The 21,392-nt window shown below is 38.9% G+C and overlaps 3 protein-coding genes across 8 annotated transcripts; all 3 read right to left on the bottom strand.

Moving 5' to 3' along the window:
* Positions 1–519: 519 nt before the first annotated feature.
* LOC131219403 (protein COBRA-like) lies at positions 520–5,138 on the bottom strand. The gene is made up of 4 exons (XM_058214519.1): positions 5,027–5,138; positions 4,289–4,368; positions 2,195–2,651; positions 520–674 (listed from the first exon to the last, which is right to left on the bottom strand). The coding sequence occupies exons 1-4, from the start codon at positions 5,133–5,135 to the stop codon at positions 628–630; spliced, it is 693 nt and encodes a 230-aa protein (XP_058070502.1). The 5' UTR covers positions 5,136–5,138; the 3' UTR covers positions 520–627.
* A 4,959-nt stretch (positions 5,139–10,097) lies between these two features.
* On the bottom strand, positions 10,098–11,280 carry LOC131219402 (ESCRT-related protein CHMP1-like). The gene has a single exon (XM_058214518.1). It carries the CDS (start codon positions 11,269–11,271, stop codon positions 10,660–10,662), a length of 612 nt encoding a protein of 203 aa, XP_058070501.1. The 5' UTR covers positions 11,272–11,280; the 3' UTR covers positions 10,098–10,659.
* LOC131219400 (folate synthesis bifunctional protein, mitochondrial-like) lies at positions 11,067–20,877 on the bottom strand. 6 transcript variants are annotated; one of them, XR_009158166.1, is made up of 5 exons: positions 20,738–20,876; positions 17,757–18,024; positions 15,244–16,716; positions 14,358–14,477; positions 11,067–11,202 (listed from the first exon to the last, which is right to left on the bottom strand). XR_009158166.1 is itself a non-coding variant. In XM_058214515.1 (4 exons), exons 2-3 carry the CDS (start codon positions 17,830–17,832, stop codon positions 15,251–15,253), a joined length of 1,542 nt encoding a protein of 513 aa, XP_058070498.1. In that variant the 5' UTR covers positions 17,833–18,024; positions 20,738–20,876; the 3' UTR covers positions 11,068–11,202; positions 15,244–15,250. The 6 variants fall into 6 exon arrangements, 5 of the variants coding, with proteins under 5 accessions (XP_058070498.1, XP_058070497.1, XP_058070499.1 ...); XM_058214515.1 differs by lacking the exon at positions 14,358–14,477 and having other exon boundaries at positions 11,068–11,202; XM_058214514.1 differs by lacking the exons at positions 11,067–11,202; positions 14,358–14,477 and adding an exon at positions 14,858–15,014.
* Positions 20,878–21,392: the final 515 nt, after the last annotated feature.

The following is a 21,392-nucleotide window of genomic DNA, read 5'->3' as shown; positions in this document are numbered from 1 at the left end:
GACTGTAAACAAATGAGAGAGACGTGCTCCAATGATCTCAGAGCACTGTATGAATTATAGTGCTCCTAGTTGCATTGATTCCCTTGTACAGTCCAATCAACTGATCTGAACTGTCCATTAAGTCCAGAACATACATCAAGCACTCCCATCCAAAAATTTCACTGATCAGATGCTCCAATTCATCCTTTATTTGGCCTTTTATTTTCTATAGCCATCCTTTTTCCAAGCCATGGATGGCATGGTTATGATTTCCTAACAAAAGTGATTCTTTAGGATCACAAACAATCCATTATGATCCCTAAAAAATAGATGGATCGAATTGCTAATTGGACTTATTTTTGTGTAAATGATCATTGACCATCCACATTAAAGGCCATTGATCAAATGGTTAATATTTGTCCATTCAGTGCAATATTTTCATGGTAGTCCATGAAATGTGTGTAGGACCTAATGAACAGTCTAGATCAATGGATTGGAGAAGTATAGAGAGCACTTGAGTATTTCTCAAAAGGGAGGAAGTAACAATAGCCACAATCTTTTATTCAAGTTTAGCAATCTCTTACATTAAAGGCCCAACACCCACTTCAGGAGTGCACACAGATATGAGCCGTTGGTTTCTCTGTCTCCCTAGTTCGAAGGTGGGCCACGGAAGGTACAGATAACATTCCATGTCACTGAAAAAGAAAAAGATTCAATTAATAAACCATGACTGAAAAAACTAAGTAAAAATGATTGTTTTTGTAGGAGCTATGAAACAGTACGCTCAAGTAATAGTTCATACGTGAGACCCAAATGGGCCCACCTATGATCATGTGAGAGTAATGGGTAGGATTGTTCCTCTCTAGATTGGATCATGTACCCGTCATTTAAAGGATCTCTGCCCATTTAATTTCCAACTTTTTAGTCCTCAAGAATCCTCCAATCAGCAACTAAGATCAATGAATATTTTGTTTTTATCAGTAGGCCCAATAGATGAAAGGTCCAGATCTCATAATAGTGGTGACTATTCATGTTGTTGAGTAGAGCTGTACACGAACCAAGTTAGCTTGGTTAACTCGCTTGGCTCGACTCGGAAAAGCTCGATTCCACTTGGTTCGAAAATGGGTTCCAGCCGGAGTCAGAGCTAAATTTTTAAGCTCGTACAAATTTCGAACCGAGTTTGAGCTAGACCAATCTCGAATTGACTCAACTCGGAACTTGACTTCGTTCGATTCAACTCACCTCATGGGAACTTCCCATGAGGTTGAGCTGTGTGGGCACCACAGTGATGTGTGTCAAACATCAACACCATGCATTTGATGAGTCCCCTTTAGGTTATAGGATATCTCAAAAATCAGCCATATATGGAATTCAGGTGGGCCATACGATCTAAAACCATGTGAAGATATGCCTAAAACATATAATAGCACTTGGTGGGCCCACCTGAGTTTTGGATGCTAAGTTTCACACCTCATCCAAGTGGGACACACACAATGGATGGGATGGATTTGTGAACCACATCTTGGTGGGCCCAATAAATGATTATGAATATTTTAATGGGAGGGTAGCCCCTCTCAACTGTTGTATGTGGTGTGGCCCACCCAAGTCATGGATTGAATTGATTTTTAAAAGCATGGCCCACCATAGAGTAGTGCATCTAACTGATGGGGTAAATGTTCGACACACATCACGGTGGGGTCCACACAGCTTGACCTCATGGGAACCTCATGGGAAGTTCCCATGAGGCAGACCTCATAGTACCATTTCCCTTATATATTATATATATTATATATTATATATTATACATTATATACATTAAAAACCCTCAAATTTAAACTCGAACTCAGCTTGTAGGCTCGAATTCGAACTCGGCTAAAAAAGATCGAGCTCAAGCTCGGCTCGAACTTAGCTCGAGCTAACCCGACTTACGACCAAACCGAGCTGAGCTGGCCAATCAAGGTTGAGGATTGAGCCGAGCCGAGTTTGAGCTGGGGTAGCCAGCTGGCCGAGCCAAGCCGTGTTGGGCCAAGCTCTACTCGTGTACAGATCTAGTGTTGAGTCCCCCTCTATTCTCAGTACTGACTCATGGTGCCGAACCAGATTAGACTCAATCGAGTTGACTCGGACGAGTTGCATCTGACTCACCTAAGTTGTCAATCCATAATCAAATCACAAAAGAAAATAATCAAGAACTTTCAACTATCAATGAACTTACTCAAAGCTTGAGTGAATCTTCTGCCATCAGCTGATATAAATCGGCTCGGTTTCGCACTCTTTGCTGGTCCACATTTGTATCCAGGTCCCGGCGCCATGATCGTGAAGCTCTGTGGAAGTCGCACCGTCGTGTTTGTGGTCCCCTCGGCACCAACTGAAATCTGGAATGCACTCAGCGCATTCGCTGGATCATGGTCCCATGAATCAAGTACACCTCCTTTGCAGCAATTTGCAACTTGCATGTTATAAGGCGTCGTCGGTAGTAAATCCACTACCTGTGGATCGATTTTGCAGGAATGTGGGATGTTCCCTTTGAATTTGGAGCAATCACCCTGCTCAGTAGTCTGCGCCCCGATCATGGACCAGATTACCTCCCTCCTGGGCCATGTCCATCCAAGCGTCCATCCCGGCTTCTGGATTTGACGGTGATGCTGGAAGTTGTAGATGGATACGACGGCCTGAAACCGACACAAGTTGATAATTTTTACTGTATTTGGTTACACCCCAAATCAATGTTTTTTTTCTTCACATAAATGTAGCCCATGTGATGACCAGAGTGGACCGCCTGATGAACGGCCCACTTCTTATCCCGTGCTTCACATCAGACCTGAAGCTATTTGAATTGAGATTTCGGCAGAATTTTCCAAAAATGGGAGTTGGATCGATGGCAAATCAAATTCCAAAAAGCCAATTACACCATTGAAAAATGAGTAGACCAAACAAGATGGTACTTGTATTTTATACCATCTATGATTTCCTGAATAGCTGTTTTTGTGATTTACAAAAACAGTTTCAAAATTTCACATTTCCTATCTCGATTAGTGAATGTGAATCAACACAGGCAGTACATACGACACCTTCTTCTCTCTGTCACCGTACAAATTTTAAAAATGAATCTGCGTTTGGATCAACTATTGAATTGAATTGCAATTTCATTCCTTTCAAGTCCAATTTGAATGTAACATAATTGCAATTTCAGGCCATTTCCACTCTATCGAACTGATAATCACAATTCAATCAATTAGCGCAGCCAAACACGGCCATCTGGAATACATGTCTACATTGTAACAAAATCCAGTTCGTATTCTAATTTGGTATTATATGATCTATACTCAGGGATATGCAAGCACTCTTCAACCCCAAACCCCAACTAAGATATCAATGTAGAACCCTCAATGGTATGGGCCCCACAGTGGATGGACCATGCCCCAAAATGAGAAATTAGGTGGAATGGATAGATATTGGGAAATCAGGACTTATGAGCGTATTGGTTGTTAGATATTTGTATATACATCTAACAACCCATAAATGTGGGACCCACTATATAAGTGGTTCTGATCATGGAAATGTGATAATTAGTGTGAATTAGTATAGTTATTGTGTTTGGGAAGGTGTATTTGGATTGAATTGGAATACAATATAGAACAAATACACCAAAAGCCTTTTGTTTTGAAAACATATCAATACTGCGATTTCAATTTACATCAATTCCAATTCGTATGGAATCCAATACATATCAAATGCACTCCCAAACGACCATTTGTATATACATCTAACAACCCATAAATGTGGGACCCACTATATGAGTGGTTCTGATCATGGAAAGGTGATAATTAGTGTGAAATAATATAGTTATTGCGTTTGGGAAAGTGTATTTGGTGTGAATTGGAATCCAATTTAGAATAAATACACCAAAAGTCTTTTGTTTTGAAAACATATCAAGACTGTGATTTCAATTCACATTAATTCCAATTCGTATGGAATCCAATACATAGCAAAAGCACACTCCAAAACAACCATTTGTATATACATCCAACAACCCATAAATGTGGGACCCACTATATGAGTGGTTCTGATCATGGAAAGGTGATAATTAGTGTGAATTAGTATGGTTATTGTGTTTTAGCAAAGTGTATTTGGAGTGAATTGGAATCCAATTTAAAACAAATACACCAAAAGCCTTTTGTTTTGAAAATGTATCAAGACTATGATTTTAATTCACATCAATTCCAATTCGTATGAAATCCAATAGATATCAAATGCACGCTCCCAAACAACCCCTTATATCGTTGAGAGAATTTTGCGATGACCTTACCACATAGCCGTCTGGGGTCCATTGTATTACATCCCATTTCACTGTAATGTTTCCACTCCTATCTTTTGAATGGTAAGCTTCTGTGATAAGAAAACACAGTGCAAATTAAGTCAAACAGATTCTTCATTTGGGACACTACAAATTCTACAATTTGCATGGATTTTCAGCTTTATACAAGAGGTCCATGGTCCAATAATCCAAACCATTGATATTCAAGTCCCACTCTGGATGGCCCATGCACAAAATTCTACCCATGGATTTCTCATATCAGAGGATTTCCATTCCTTGACCATCTACAGTGCAACCAAAGAATTACCAACGGTTCTGATCGACTAATCACAAGCCAAACTTGTATTTTCATTGAAGAGGAAGAAAATCTTTTATAGAGAAGATACAAGCTTAATGTTAGAATTAGCTGTATAAATCACAAAATCTAATTAAAAATTATCAAATCTAATTTAACAGACTATATACAATCTAATAAATTGGAGTGAAATGCATATATTATAAATGATCACATACAACCATAGTATTGTAAGCTTACACATGCTACACCATTTTTCTGGCAAATGTATCACATTTTCAGAACATCCAAGCTAGCCCAATAAGGAAGATCATCATATAGTGGACCACTAATCAAGTCTGCTTATTGGGTCAGCTTATTTTTGTGCAAGTTGATGTGTAGCATGATTTAGGGTTACCATGCTTTGGTTGTGTGTGACGGAGAGTGAGGAGTACCAGTTTGGGTAGAAGTGAAGGAGAGAAGCAATAAGAGAAACAGAACGTTGAAATTGGTGAGCTTTGAATGAAAGAAATCCATTGGGTTTGATGGTTTGTGTATTTTCATTTCCTCTTCTTCTTTTAAAGACCTCGCTAGACTCTGTGTTAGTTTTCCACCGTTTAAAAAAGACAAGGTCTGATGCTACAGTCCACTGATGGATGACTTCCAATATCTTAACTGCGTGTGACATCCAACCCTTCCAATAGATTGGACCCACCATGAGGATCAGCTAGTGCAAAAAATCAGCCATATGTATTCATCAGGTAGGCCCCACCATAGAAAATAATGTTTATTGATAAATAATAAAGTACAAGTGTGGTCACCTAGCTAACTTGATATATTAAAAAAATAAAATTTTCCTAAGGTAATAATCGTAGTGGGTCCAACCTACTTAAAAGTTTAGATGTCGCACACACATGAAAGGTTGGAGGTTATTCACTTGGCGTACTGTATATACAGTCCAACAGAGTCTAGACGATGGCCCTTTAAGTTTATATATATATATATATATATATATATATATATATATATATATATATATATATATATATATATATATATATAATTTTTTTAAAAGACCCACGTGAAATAGTTGTCCAACTAAAATTGCAATTAGATGATAGTATTAATCATCTCTTTTTTCTTTCTTTTTTTTTTACTTTGAATTTAGATCACTTACTACTTCACTTTTAACCATCTATTCGATAGTGATTAATTAGATGGTTGGGATTGCTTCATCCACAATGAGACCCACAGTTTGGATGGTCTGGATGGTTGCTCATGAGCATGTCCAGAGAAGACGATGAGTCAACATCATGTATTAAATAGTTTTAAACTCACAGAGAGTCTGGGTTTCAAGAAGGAGCTGGAAATTGAATTGAGATCCAGTAGGAAGGATTCAAAGTCAAACTTTGACTATGGTATGCAGCTGGAAATGTTCATATGCAACTTATTGTATGTAAGCTTTCACATAGGATTAGGAATATAAGATGTTGTTAATATCCTGGGGAACATCTGAACCATGAAAAAAGTGGGCCAGTAACATGAAAATCACTTGAAATGACAATCAAAACAGCCCACTAATTAATTAGATGGGCCATTTAAATACATTGAATCAGACCATTGGTTGTCTATCCAGCTAGCCTGATGAACGGATGATCTTGATTTTCACCTTGGATAACCTTTATAGTGAGGCCTACCTTTCTAATGGCTTGGATGTTGTGCACAAGTGATACATTGGTGAGAAAGACGATGCTGCCGACACTGATGCAAACATGAGAAAGACAATGCTGCCGACACTGGTGACTTGTTAGCAATTTTGAGTGGATAAGGTGTTAACCTTACCGTGGAGCCCACCTTGATGATATGTTGTATATCTAATCCGACCATCTGTTTTTCGAGCCCATTTTAATGCATGGTCTAAAAAATTAAGCAGATCCAAATCTCAGGTGGACCACACCATAGGAAGCGGGGTTTACTTAATACCCACCATTAAAAACTTCCCACGGCCCACCATAAGAAGATCTATAATGTTTATTTTCCATCCAACCTGTTGATGAGCTCAAGCTGATCTGGATGAAGGGAAAAATACAAACATCAGCTTGATCCAAAACTTGTGACCAACAAAAAGTTTTAAATGGTCTTTCATCACTTTTTTCAGTAGTGTGGTCCACCTGAGATTTAAATCTACATAATTTTTGGCATAAAGTCCTAAAACGAACTGAAAATACAGATGCGTGGCATGGATATAAAAAAAGCCATCAAAGTTCCAAAAAAATCATCAGAATAGGTCTCAATATCGTTTTCAACTAATATAAACATATTTTGTAATTCTCCTGGCACAAAATACAGGGTAATTATTATTTAATTCAATTTTTTTTTTACTTATAAAATATACAAAATCTTAAAAATAAAATTCATTTTTTAATAATATAAATAAAAATAATTGTTATAAAAATTAAAATTTCTCCTCTTTAGTTGATGGATTTGTCTAAATAAAATATTATATAAAATATGTTGTTTTACATAAAATGCTCACGAGGTTGGATCTTCTAAAGAATTTCTAAAAATGCTTACGTTGACCCTAATTCACTTGATTGTAATAGTTATTTACATGCATGTAAACGTTAGAAACATGCATGATCTTGTTCTCTTACATAATTTGATTGCTATGTGGGGTCCATTGTATTGTGTGTGCGCTATCCTAACCGCACATCAAGTGAGTCTCAGTCCCACAATGAGATGACTTAAAAATCAGGTTTATACAATCATTATGTTGAACACTCAATAGAAAATAATAAATTTTACCAAAAACTTCCAAGTGAACCTGGTGGCCCACGTTGATGGTTAGATCTCAACCTTTTGTTTGAGGCATCCCACTTTTTCGATGGGGCAACTATTATGGATGAGTTGATTTTGTACACAAATATAGAGGGCCCCATAATCAAAGTTATAGGAAAGGCTTTATTTTATTTTATTTATATATATTTTTAAAAAAAAAAGAAAAAAAATCGGCTATCACCGTTTTGTTAGCTCATTTGAGGACTTGAAATAACAAAAAAAAAAAAAAGAGCAGATGGGCCTCATTAAAGGAAAAGGTGGGTAAGGAAATTTTTTACCATTGAAAGCTTCCTAGGTCAAAAGTGATGTTTAGCGAGCCATCCATGCCATTCATAACGTCATTCCTATAGGGATGCACTGAAAACAAAAATATTAGCTTGATTCAAAACTTCCGTGGCCCCACAAATATTTCAACTGTGGATGTTCAATCCTCACGTTTTCGGCCCACTTGAGTATTGTATTCAGCTAATTTTTGGCTCCATACTCTAAAATGATCTCACAAAACAGATGGACAGGTTAGATTTCTCACAAACATCACAATGGGGCCCACCTAGGTTCCTAGCACAGGAACTCCCTGTCAAAGATCATACAACCATAGGATGCCAAGATTAGTATTCTACATCTCCACCATATACTGGCATATGTCTAAAATGGTTAGATTGGCATTGTAGTGGGCCACCAGAGTATGGGAACTTCCTTCAAATTGGACGGTTGACAATTATTTGCTCCCATGTGCAAACCATAAATGCAAAGAATACCGTTATCTGGCACTTTATAACTTTTTACCATTTATTTATGTGGTCCACTAAATAGATGTTATTGTCAACCCAATCTTTTGCTAAAAAGCAATCTCGTCCTTGCAGGCCGGCTGCTAAAATACAAAAAACTGCAGCTGGGCTTTGATTTGCAGTGAATAGGTGGGCCACCCACATGATATCAGCTGTTTTGGTTGCTTGGATGTGGGAATGGGACCGATTAAAGCCGGCCATAGCTGGGCCCCATTATGATCATTGATTTAATCATCTGGGAGAAAAAAAAAAATGCATGGCCCACCTTTGGCCTTATTTTCTATAGCCATCCTTTTCTGAAGTCATGGATTTGATGGTTATGATTTCCTAAGAAAAGTGATTTTTTAAAATCATGATTTCTAATCCATCATGATGGTTATTGATTAAATGGATAAGATTGGTCAGATTAAATTCTTGATTAGACCTATTTTTGAGTAAGTGATTTTCACAACCATATGAAGGTCATTGATTAAAGGGGATTGGTCAGACTAGTGTGATGTTTTCATAATAGCTCAAGAAATGTGTGATGGACCTAATGAACAGTCTGGATCAATGGATCAAACCATCTAATCTAAGTGTCCCAATGCAACTCTCATAGAATTTCTCAAATAGATGATAGATGGTCTCGCTTTTAATTCTAGAAATAATAGAAGATCGAGTGTGTGACGTTGAGTCACCGGTCATTGTGATTGATGACTCGACGAGTCTTGTCAACTTGGAACTGGGTTGCACCCGTGAAGAATTGAAATCCTGACAAGCTGGGTTGAGTGGGCTGAGCTTTGAGTTAAGACTTATATCAACCAGTTTTCTAATTGATGTAAAGCTCTTGTAGCAAAGATAGACGAGAGAAGGGTTTCTACTTGATGTAAAGCGGGTCGCAGGTATTTTCATAGCAAAGACAGACCAGAGAAAGCTATCTAATTGCTGTAAAGTGGGTCACAAGCACTTTCATGGCAAAGATAGACCAAAGAAGGCCCGAAAAGAAGCAAAAATGAACCAGATTGTCAAAACCTTAAATTAGTTGTATTTCGCAACCAGGGATGAGTTTTTCAACATATCATATATGATTTTGGGTAGGAGGACCTACCAACCTCACTATGTTGGGTTGCTCATGCCGGATTTGCAAGATTCCATCAAATTGACAATCAAAAGTCCATTTAGTTTCATTTTTACTATAAATAATAAATTTTACTATAAATAGGAGCAGTGATCGACATTAAAATAGCTTAGAAAAGTTAGGAGAATGATATGATTGAACCAAATTAGACACTATTTTTGGCCCGAAACCACTAAAAGTCTTATAGGAATATAGATCGTTATAAATAGTAAGTTTATTATTTATAGTCAAAACAGGGTGTTTGAGTTGAAGTCTTAAGTCCAAAGCTTCTCTTAAGTTTGAGTTATTTATTTAAAGAGTTATATTTTTTTTTTATCACCAATTATTTTGAATTTATTAAGAATTATTCCTGCTTTCATCCATCGTGGATTCGAGGAAGCTCTCTGAGGAGTCTAATATAGAGTAATTATCTCCTGCTGAAGCCGGTGATTGACCTCATCATGTACCACTCGTGACTCGGAATTAAATCTTGTCGAGTTGAGTTGACTCAGCTGAGCTTTGAATTGAGTCTCACACCCATGAACTGACTCAAACTTGAAATCTTGTCAAATTGAGTTGACTCAGCTGGCTTTGAGTTGTACTTGGAACTATGGAAAACTTCTCATGTATGCATACTTGGAACTATGGAAAACTTCTCATGTATGCATGGATCTCTGTTCAAACTACACATCCAAATGGTTAATCAGTTTCTTTATAACCGTCCGTTTTTCTTGTCCACATGTGACCGACCTGAAGAATGGCCACAGATAAGAAATATTTCAATAGGTGGCCAACGAATAATGGATTGGAAACGGTTCCAATTCAACTAATATTTTGTAGCTTGGATCTTCCAATCTGGGGCCGAATTTTGGTGCATTCGCCATCTAAGGTGAGCTCCATCATATCAACGTCATGGATCATTGAATCATGGGCCCACTTGCTAAAGCTGAAAACCCCAATTTATTGTGCGATATCCCCCTCCAAGCATTGTGTAATACATACAAAGATATAGGAAGAAGTTCCATAGTAAATACCACCACCCAAAATTTTAGTCCTCAGTCCTTCTGCATGCATATGAGGCCCACCACCCCTCATGATCAGAACCGTTCATAATGTGGTCTCCTCCACAGATGGCTTATAAAGCGAAGAAAGTTACCAGTAATGCCTTCAAAAGGACAGATAAAACTGAGAAGGCCAACAACCGATGACTGGACGGTCAGGATCATCAAATCGGTAAAATTTTCACAGAACAAGATATACCTTACAGCACCCATAGAATGAACGGTTCTGATCACTGAGGAAGGGCCCATGTGGGGGCAGAAGCACCTACAAACTCCAACTTCAGGTGGGTCCCACCTATCAGATATCAACCCTTGGATTTCAAATCTGCCAATCTCCTGCTCAGCTCTTCCTCAGAAACGGCCACCCCTTTCTCCTTCAATCCAAGAGCCTGATTCCCAGCCTGTGGAAGCTTCACAGAAACCTCCAGCCCATAATCGTCGGCCACCTGCTGCATCAGGGACCCCACCTCCCCTTCAGGTGTGGACAGCGACGTCGTCCCGGCCATCGCCTTCTCGGTGAAGCTAGACTGCACTTCCATGTTCACGAACACCTTCTCGAATCGATCCATCGTCTGCGACACCTTCTCCATGTTACCGACCGATAGGGACCCCTCGAGTGCCTTCACGATCCCGCCCATCGACTTCCCGACGGCCTGGAAGCTGCCCTGGCTCCCGAGGCGGGCCACGACTGCATCGAGGCGGGACGCAAACCGTAGGTAGTTGAGCTGCTCGTTCCGCTTGCGGATGGCATTCTGCGCGTAGATCCGTGCTCCGTCCATGTTCCCCTTCTCGATTGCCTTCTTCACCTTGGCCTTCTCAGACTTCTCCTCCTGCTCGCATTTCTTCGCCTGGCGGACAAGCGATTTGGAAGTGAGCTTGAGGTGGAAGATCTGCTCCATCAGCTTCTCCTTCCCCATTTGAGATGAGAAGATGGTTATGATCTGAGATGAGAAAGCCTCAATCTCCAATATGTGATTCTTGCAAAGGGGAGAGAAATGGAAGGGCAATTCAAAATTTCATATCACAACTAGCCGTTATGTGTTAGGCCAGACGGGAACTTTTGGAGGCGTGAAGACAATTTGAAGTTGCTAATAGCCGTTGGGAACCCAATGCTGGCAATTCGAATTTTCAAATCACAACTAGCCGTTATGGGTTAGGCCAGATGGGGATTTTTGGAGGTCGTGAAGGCAATTTGAAGTTGCTAGTAGCCGTTGGGAACCCAACGGTAACAAACAAAACATTTAAAAAAAAAAAAAAAAAAGATCCGAATGAATTGGCGTTCTCAATCAGGGTAATCAAGCACTTTATCTGTGTACACCTGGCTCAAAATCATGAAATCTAGACCGCTCATCTGTTGGGTCCTACCTTGGATCGGCTGTGCACCAATAATCACAAGGGTCCCAGGATCTTAACTGCCGGTTGTAGGATTTCCTTCTTTCCCGTTGAATGTGAGCCACTGGTTGGTTGGACTATCTCTAACGGCTCTATCCAATCAGCGGAAGGGACGCAGCTCAGAAATGGTGGGGAGTAGCAGATGTGCAGTCCAGATTCATACTTGTGTGGCACGTGTGTACCGAGATAGAGCCCTTGATTAGGGTATACTCATGTGATAGTTTACCACCATATTCGTGACAGGTAGCACCACGCTATCCAGACAAACCAAAATTTTGTGGGTGCTATTGATGGAACATCTACTAAATCACATTGATGAAGCAAATCCTAACCATGTAATTTGATAATGCCAAATGGATGGTTAAAAGTAAAATTGCGAGTGGACCAAATTCCGAGGGCAAATCAGATGGTTAATAATATCTTTCCTGGTGCAAATTTTCAGCTATGCTCCATCTACAGTTGAGTAAGGAGTCACCACCATTCTTAAAACTGTGGTAAACTTATCATAAGAGTATAGACCTTGGCATGTTTGGATATAACTAATTCCATAGAAACCAATTTTCCCCTTGATGTGATAGTTTGAAAATGTTTGAATGGTAGAGGAAAGGTAGGTTTTCACAGAGCTCTCATTACACTTTTCTAAGGTTTGTATTCTTTTACTATATATAAAAAATCAGACGATCGTTGTCTCATAAATATAAGATTTTCAATTACAATCCAAATAAGACTCCTAAAAACAAAATCCATGCTTCAATAATACTCATGAAAATAGTCATTCCCTTATATCATTATCCTTTCTTTTTTTTCCCTTAGAATACATGCATCCAAACATGGCCTTAATGGTCGATTGCTTACCAAAAATCTTAAAACATAAAGATAGAGTGTCAGAAAGGCTTCCTAACGAATTTGGAAATTGTTTTTGGGCAGCAGGTGGGTACGCAGAGAGAGATGAGGGGTGATGAATTTCAAGTATCGCTTGGCTTTATAACATTTCCAAAATACGAGTCAGAGGAGAATAAATTCGCCAAGAATTTTCTCCCCAGCTTTTACCAAGGAGTCATAAAATGGCTCTTTACATGAAATGGATTCCCACAAGAATTCGCTTCCAGCCATCTTCTAGAGCCTACAAACGTGAGAAACCACCCTTATTAACAGATTTTGTTTCCATGGGGGCTACTTTCCAAGTAGCCAAACAACCCGTAAGATGAAAGTGATATCAACCTATACTTTTCAGGGACACAATGGTAATGTGTAAGCTCAAAACATTAGGAAAAAAAAACTTCGATACTCTGAAAACTGTGATGGATGATACTCTGAAAACTGTGATGGATGATACTCTGAAAACTGTGATGGATGATACACAGGCGCTTAGAAATTATGCATGTAATACACATAATTCAAATGAAACCATCAATATTATGTGTACCAGTTTAGATATGTCATAACCCAAAAATTAAGCTTATTTGATTGTCTGACTATCATATTGGTGGACATTTATTGGACACAAACAAGTGTTTTCATGCGACCAATCTGAGTTTTTGAACTTTTTAACTTGACCACAATGGTTTCCATGATTTAGTTGGTTTGAATTAATACATGCCACTTGTACTACATCTATGCCACTGCATATCAAGCATCACACAACAGATGAGAGTATTAACTAACTCCCTGTTAATAAAATTCACCCCTTACTCATGCCTCAGTGGTAGGCTGACAAGAGTTTCAACACTAGGTCATGGGTTTGAGTACCCATCATGGTATAAAAAAGCCACACGTGCGATTTCATGAGTGTGTGCGTGCGCAGATGAGTGAGGGTGCATGTGCTAAAAATAATAATTAATAAATAAAAATAAATAAAATCACCCCCTTAATAATTCATTAAAACAAGATTGAAGGGACCAAGGCCATTGAATTGGGGTGACAACCTGTTGATATGTTGATAATCCTCGGAGACACGTAGTTGATGGATCAGGCCATAGATTGGGAATGTGACATCTTCTTCTTTCTTTCATTCGAAGTAAAGCAATGCTCCCATGGTGGGGCCCCTCGGTGAGGTGCATGAGAGGAGGAAAGAGAGAGGAAGTGGGTGGGCCACCAATCATGCATACACCACATGAACACATGGGGGAGAGAAGAGGAGGTTCTATTGTCAGTCCAGGTTGTCATTTTGGCAAGGTCAAACTACAAAGAGGCCTATCGTGCAACCGTTGGCGCCATACCCGAGGATCATAAAATTCCTTTCTATTTTGAAATAGATCGGAGGATGAAGAGGTGTAAATCCTTACCTTAAAAAAGTCACAACCATGGTAAGCAAAATACCATACTAAAAAGAAGGCATGGGAAATGTTCACATTTTGGTGAGTGTTTGTTTCATCAAAGCTTTTTCTTGACTTCCATCAAGTCAAGTTTTTCTCTGATCTTTATCATATTCTTTTTAGTCATATGACCAAATTGAGTTTTTCTCAAGTCATGATCAGAGCTATTCAAGTCGAGTCATTTTATTTTTTTTTAGTGTTTAAGAGATGATATAAAGGTAATAGTTTAGAACTTTTATATGCATGAGTAACAATGTATATAGGTAATTATTTAGTCGGCTGATATGATTCTTTACCTCTCAGGCCTTTCCTTTCAAGTAATCCCTATATAAATTGATCCATCTCCACTAAAATTCCCCACCAACTACTCCATTCTATCAATGGATGCGACCACCAACTTCTGTTTTTTAAATCACCTACAAAAGTTAAGAAAACGTGGTTGATTCAATTTGCCCAAAAAAATGAGTCATTTCTTCTTCTTCTTCTTCTTCTTCTTTTTGAAGCTCACAGAGTTCCATACGTTGAAGTCTTAAAAAATATGGAGTTCAAAAAGGAGTTTGGACAAATGGCTAGCGTCGTGGGTTTTGTTCCCCACCACTCCTCGTGATTTACCCAATGCACATGGTTTGCGGGTGATTGCGTGCATCCGCAGGGATTAATCCTGCCTTAAAAGGGGGTGGGGACACCCTGTTGTTATCAAAAAAAAAGAAAAAGAGGAGAGAGTTTCCTTTTAATTTCAACGGATTCTTGGAACCCTGAAGATGACTTAAATTAAAATATGAAAGGAAAAAAAAAATGAGGAATTATACGATCCATAAATACTAGGGTTTCCAGTATGTACAAGTGGGATCACGGTTTGGTGATCCAGGCCATTGGTTGGTGGGCCTCAATGTTGATGGACCATGCCCTGCAGCCCTTTGGATAGAACAATCCAAACGTTTTCAATTTGTCACCTGCACATGGATGGTGAAGATACAACAAAGGAGTAAGGACCACATTCAACTGAAAAAGGGCACAATATTGGTGGCTGGGATCTTCCAATCGAGGAGATCTTTTAGACATGGTCCATCCATTCCACGGTGGGTCCCAACAGATCAAATGATCTGGAACGCTGAACCTGAGAACACTTCTGCATATTCCCAGGCCATGGACCATGTCATGAGGCATAAGACAATTGCTTACCAAATCATCAATGAGTTTTTCTCTGCTTCAACAATGCATCACAGACCCTTGCAGCATCCAAATTATCCTTGACATTATGCACCCTGATGATGTTAGCGCCAGCCAAAATCCCAGCCGCAACGGCTGCGACGGTAGCAGGATCTCTCTCCAAAGCATCTGGTCGATCACAGATCTCACCCAAAAACCCCTTCCTCGATGGCCCGATCAACATGGGTGCATGAGAAGCAGCAAAGCTCTTTGAAGCAAGCTCTCTTCGGATTGCTGGTAATCCCATGAGAATTTCCAAGTTGTGTTCGGTTTTCTTCGAAAATCCAATCCCGGGATCGATGATAATCCTCCAAGCAGGGACACCCGACAGTTCAGCATCCCGCACCCGCTCATATAACTCAGAAGCTACTCGCTTGCACACATCTTCGTAGATCAAATTCTCAGTATTTTGCATCGTCGATGGGTCCCCACGCATGTGCATTGCAACATAAGGGACCCCGAGTCCCGCAACTGTCTTAAGCATGTCAGGATCTAAATGCCCACCAGAAATGTCATTGACAATGTGGGCCCCTTTACTCACTGCCTCTTTTGCAACTTCTGAGTAGAAAGTATCGACGGACAAGAGCTTTCCTTCAATGCCAGGAATCTGAAGAACAGCCTCTAAAATGGGAACTAGTCTATTCAATTCTTCTTCTGGAGAAATCCTAGATGCTGCGGGCCTAGTTGATTGTGCACCAATATCGATAATGTCCACTCCTTCTGAGATCAACAACTTGACCTGAGAAACTGCAGCTTCTACCAACTGAAACTTTCCCCCGTCGCTGAAACTATCAGGTGTCAGATTGAGGACACCCATGACATGGGTTTTCTGCGACCAGTCCACCAAGCGACCGCTGACTGGTAAAACCCGTCTTAGCCCTTCTCTCCTGACTAGGGACTCACCCCCAAGCTTCTCCCATAAGCCAAAGATCCCGCCATTTTGTTCAGTAAAAGAATGCCAGCTCGCAGCAGTATCATTATCTATGGTGGACCCCAAAAGATCTACGAGAGGAGCCATCACGAACGATCTTTCCCATATGCATTCATGTGGGACACAAAGAGTCTCTGAGTTGATCTTGAACTTCCCATAGAACAAAATATCTAAATCCATCGGTCGTGGACCATATCTTATACCATCCGTTCGACCCAAATCCTTCTCGATTTGCTTGAGTACTCTCAGCAATTCATGGGGCCCAAGTTTTGTAATAGCTCTAACAGCAGAATTGAGAAATAAGGGCTGATCAGTCACGTAGGCGGGCTCAGTCTCGTACAAGCAACCATGTCTAATGATGCGGATGCCCCATTTCTTCATTAAGGAAAGAGCTTCATTGAAATTGTGAAGTCTGTTACCCACATTGCTGCCCAAAGCAATCACTACTTCGTGTTCGGGTGAATGAACCTCCACCGAGGGATCGGCCGGTGTGTGAAGAGAAGAAAAACCCGTCGCTGCATGGATTCAAGTAGTGGAAAGTCCATAAGTTCAAGTATACAGTGACAAAGGAAATATTTGAACAGGATATTCTGCTTGTTTGAAACATAGTTCTAAAACTCAGTAAGTCTACTCAAAACTCAGCCAATTATACCCGACTCGATGGGCTCTCGACCAAGTCTCATGGAAACTCACAAAGTGGTGTGACTTGCTTAAATCTCAACAAGAATTGCCAAGTCAGCTCGGAAGATTGGCCGACTCAAGATGACTCCAAATGACTCAACCGAGTCACTCACCCAGTCAGCTGAGTTTTGTTTTAAAACAAAAGATGTTTGGGGCAAGAATCAAAGAGGCGACCTTAACTGTAAAAGCAACAACATGTTACCACTGCACTACAATGTATAGTTGTTTGTTGTTTGGGTAAATTATTTTATCCATTTCCAACTGTTCTCAATGCATTAAATAATAAACATTCAATTATTAAAAGGATCGAGTTGAGTTGATTAAAGACTCAGTCAAGACTTCGAGTTGACCCGAACAGGCCAGACAACAAGTCGAGCTGAGTTTTCAAGTTTTTGAACTATAATTTGCAACTACGGATAGTTGCAGAACAAATGGTACATGAAGTGCATATCAAAACAACTGTACTGTGCATGTGGCACTTTAGTATCAGATCAGGACCCTCGGTTTGGTCGGCCACGACATGGACAGGCCAAATCATAAAAAAGCAAGCAATCAGGCTTTGTAGTCATCTAACGATTAGCCTAAAAATGAGATGGCTGAATATAAAATAATAATAATAATAATAATAATAATAATAATAATAATAATAATAAAAGAGCAACAGACCACAACCAATGGGCAAAAACTCACAACAACTGGATGGTTAGAGTCACTCGATCATGATCTTATGCCTAGAGTGCATCAGTGTGTAGACCCACCAGATCAACACTTCAGTCACTATACATGGATGTCGACAGTGGGAGAGGCCACGTGTCATAATAGCATTTCACTACTTACAGTTTTACAAGCTAAGCCATAAGAGAACTGAAATTACCTCTAGAAATGTTCAGCTTATCAACTCCTTTAAAACCATGTTTAGTACCGGCAATTATATGCTTGAATATTTTCATGACAAAAACAGTTATTCTCAACCCTAAGAGAAATCCAGTTGAAACTTGAAACGCGGCTTCTTTCTTGATGAGAACTCTTCCAATTACAATTCAACAGAGACCAGGCAGGTGAAGTGCCCAGGACAAGCAACACATGTCATCCATGATCATAGAAAAAACAAACAGGCAGGTCACCACAATGAGGAAGCTAGCCTGCAAAAATCCAAACATCCATCAATGCGCTGGATATGAAAACTGTAGCTTCCAAATGCATTTTCTTTAAAGGCTGGTGTCCCCAGATCAATCTCTCCCACTCATAGTAAGCAAAACACCATACGGCAAAAAACAGGTACAGGAACTGTCCAGGTTTAATTCAATCTCAATCAATAAAAAAGACAGTAAAAAATTCGGTCAAAGAAAAAAAGAAACACCAAAAGTTCAAAGAACAAAAAGTTCATGTTTATTTATTTATTTATTTATTTTGAGAAGTTCATATTTAATACGGTTCTGATTTAATAAAACGGAATGAAAAAAAAAAAAAAAGAAGGCTATATATGAATAAATGTATGTGTTATCTAAATAAGGTTAAAATGGAAAACTTCAATTATGCATTAGTTGATATTATTCTTTGCCTCTCTTTAATCCTTCCTTTTCAATTATTTCTCATATAAATCGACCTATCACTACTAAAATCTTCCACCATTTACCTAATTGTATCAATGGTGACAATGGTGACGACCATGATCTCGGTGGTCTTGTGAGTGGTTGATAAACTGTGATTGCAGTTTTCTTTAGGAAGTCCCATAGCTGTAAGGCTTACTTACTTAATAGACAAAGCAAAGCAAAGAAAATGGTGGATACTTCCACTATATGGGTAGAAGGTGACGACCCTAATGAATTGATGGCAGAAGGCGGCTGAGAAATTAGCTACATCAGCGCCCAATCATACTCAAAATCAGAGTTTGATCGACCTCTGTTTTGGTTGCCCAAAAGTTTTTATTTTTTTGCCTATCTTCCAAAATACACGAAGTTTTATACATGTAGTAAATTATACAAGGGTTTTTTTTTTTTTCTGAAACACAGAGTTTAACGTGGAGTTTTGCTAACTATGGTCCCGCTTAGCTTCGGTCAAGTATTATATCAGCAATAAATAGCAACCTGAACTTTCTATGTGCATATGAAGATATTATTTGCAAAACTGTAGGGGAATTATCTAGCGCTGAATGCTAGTATCTTAGTTGTGATCCGTATATACATTGAGTACACCAACACATGTGAGGAGCCTTGTCAATCCACATACAAGCACATTTGCTAGTATAGAACATGTGAACAAGATCCATGATTTTCCATCCTGTGCGTCGGTGTTTCGATCTTCTCCCAAAATCAGGGTATGACAAGTGGATCACAATGTACAAAAATAAATGAACGGGAAGAAAACAAGTGTTTTAGCTCTCTCCGTTTTGTACATTGCAGCCCACCAAAGGAGAAAAGAAACCGATCTAACCAATGTGGCCCACCTAATGTAAAGCACAGATCTCGCACTTGTTGTGACATATTGGAAACCATGCCCTGCATATGGATGGGCATGGCTCTACATGCATGTGACATTAGCAAACCCCTTGACTTCATGAGGCAGTCCCATAATTTATTTATTTAAAAAATAAAAAAATAAAAAAACATCGTTTAAAAAAAAATAACGAGTAATATGTGATGCTTCTGAAAAGTTCAAATAATTTGCAAATCATCATCTTAGCCTTTCTCCCACAATTTGGGATCGGCTTTTGAATGGTAGACCGGAGAAATAAAACAGTTGCCAAACGGAAATCAACCTTCATCTTGTACCCAAACTATCAAACTACCATGGCAGAGGCTCACATTGAAAACATTCAGATTCCAAGGTGGAATAACATACATATAATTCAATACAACAGATTTTTTAGCCAAAATTCAATTTGCAAATAATCAAATAACTCACAAATAATATGAGAATTATTTGCAAATAATGTACAGATTATTTGTAATTGTACATGAATTATGCAATGGTTCGAAAAAGTCCAAAAAAAAAAGAAGAAGAAGAAGAAGAAGAAGAAGAAGAAAGAAACTTGAGAAAAATAAAATAAAATAAAAAAATCTTTCTTATTATTTTTAAAAAAGATTGTACATATAATTTCCCAGAATTTGCCAAATATGAACATTGTAACAACAGACAGCCCATGAATCACATACCACAAACCGAAGCAAGACATAATTGAATTGAAAACACGTAAAGATACAGCAAAAGCATCTATTCACCACAGGATTAATCCAGACAAAACCCATTTCTAAAAAAAAAAATTTTAAAAAAAAAATCATGCTTACTTAGAATAGATACCAAGAAACTTATTTTGATTGACATCTACTCTTGTATACATCAATATGCAGAAAACCCATTTCATCCAGCAGACTTTACTTATAAAAATACACTCTTTATTGCTATCTACTGCACAAAAGAAAAAAAAAAAAAAAAAAGCATACAACCACAAAATAAAATAAGAAAAAATGGAGTTGAGTGATATAAAAATAATCAAATTGCAAACATGTAATGATATAGCACAAGCATCTATTCATCGCAGGATTTTTTATTTTTATTTTTTTTATAAAGGGTATTAATCGCAGGATTGATCCAGAGAAACCCAATTCTCAATTCCCATGTTAATACGAAAATCATTCTGAGTAAAAATATATACCAAAAATGCATTTTTATGGCATCTACTCTTGTATACATCAATATGCAGAAAACCAATTTCATGGAACTGATTTTAGTGCTTTAAAAAAAAAAAAAAAATCATCTTTTGGGCGGAAAGAAATGCACTTCTATTGCTATCTACTGCATACATAAGGAATAAAATAAAATAAAAAAGATGGGAGTTGGGTGATATGAAAATACCCTTCGCCGGAAAACCCAGATGAGATACCAGAAAGTAGACTCTCGATGGACGGAAATCTGATGCAACGGCCGGATTTTTCTGAAGCTGGGGTTTTGAGGTTGTTGTGGGCAGTGAGGTGGGTGGGTTTATCTCTAGTGCTTATGGTAGGGGTTTTGCGGGTGCGAGTTAGCGTGTAACCACAGTTACAAGAAGCACGTGTAACCAAAGCTCTGTGTGAAATCTACTCCGTCCATCATTTTATAAAGATCATTTTAATCTTTGAACCAAAAATATAGGCACATAAATATCTTGATTGTATCACACCATAGGAAAAAAGTAGGGATTGAACGCTCACCATTGAAACCTTATTGGAGCCCGCCGTAATCTTTACATGTCATCTAACCCGTTCATATAGTAATCCCCGCTATGATGTGGGAAAGAGAATGTCATTCTGATCCCATGCTTCTCCGGGCCCCGATAAAGTTCCAATGGTGGGCGTTGTTTTCTGTGGTGTGGCCCGTTTGAATATGAGATCTGCGTCGTATTTCTACTGACATTCTAAAATAATCTTACGAAAATGATGTACGGAGTGGATTTCACACAGGTGTCATGGTGACCCTCACAGAGCTTTCCGTTACACGGCCTCGTGTAACAGGGGTTACACGGAACGCAACT

The sequence above is a fragment of the Magnolia sinica genome, chromosome 11, assembly GCF_029962835.1.
Source record: "Magnolia sinica isolate HGM2019 chromosome 11, MsV1, whole genome shotgun sequence".
NCBI classification, from domain to species: domain Eukaryota; kingdom Viridiplantae; phylum Streptophyta; class Magnoliopsida; order Magnoliales; family Magnoliaceae; genus Magnolia; species Magnolia sinica.
The sequence above is the reverse complement of the archived record's forward strand: the minus strand, read 5'-3'. Positions and strand labels throughout refer to the sequence as shown.

Bases quoted from the DNA above. Each gene is read 5' to 3' on its own strand.
- LOC131219403 (XM_058214519.1), bottom strand. From the start codon at position 5,135: ATGAAAATACACAAACCATCAAACCCAATGGATTTCTTTCATTCAAAG. The intron at 2,652-4,288 runs GTAAGGTCATCG...TGTCGGTTTCAG, and splicing joins GGACCCCAGACGGCTATGTG to GCCGTCGTATCCATCTACAA. The intron at 675-2,194 runs GTAAGTTCATTG...TTTCTTTTTCAG, and splicing joins AAGATTCACTCAAGCTTTGA to TGACATGGAATGTTATCTGT.
- LOC131219402 (XM_058214518.1), bottom strand. From the start codon at position 11,271: ATGGGGAAGGAGAAGCTGATGGAGCAGATCTTCCACCTCAAGCTCACT.
- LOC131219400 (XM_058214517.1), bottom strand. From the start codon at position 17,832: ATGAAAATATTCAAGCATATAATTGCCGGTACTAAACATGGTTTTAAA. The intron at 16,717-17,756 runs GTAATTTCAGTT...GAATCCATGCAG, and splicing joins TAAGCTGAACATTTCTAGAG to CGACGGGTTTTTCTTCTCTT.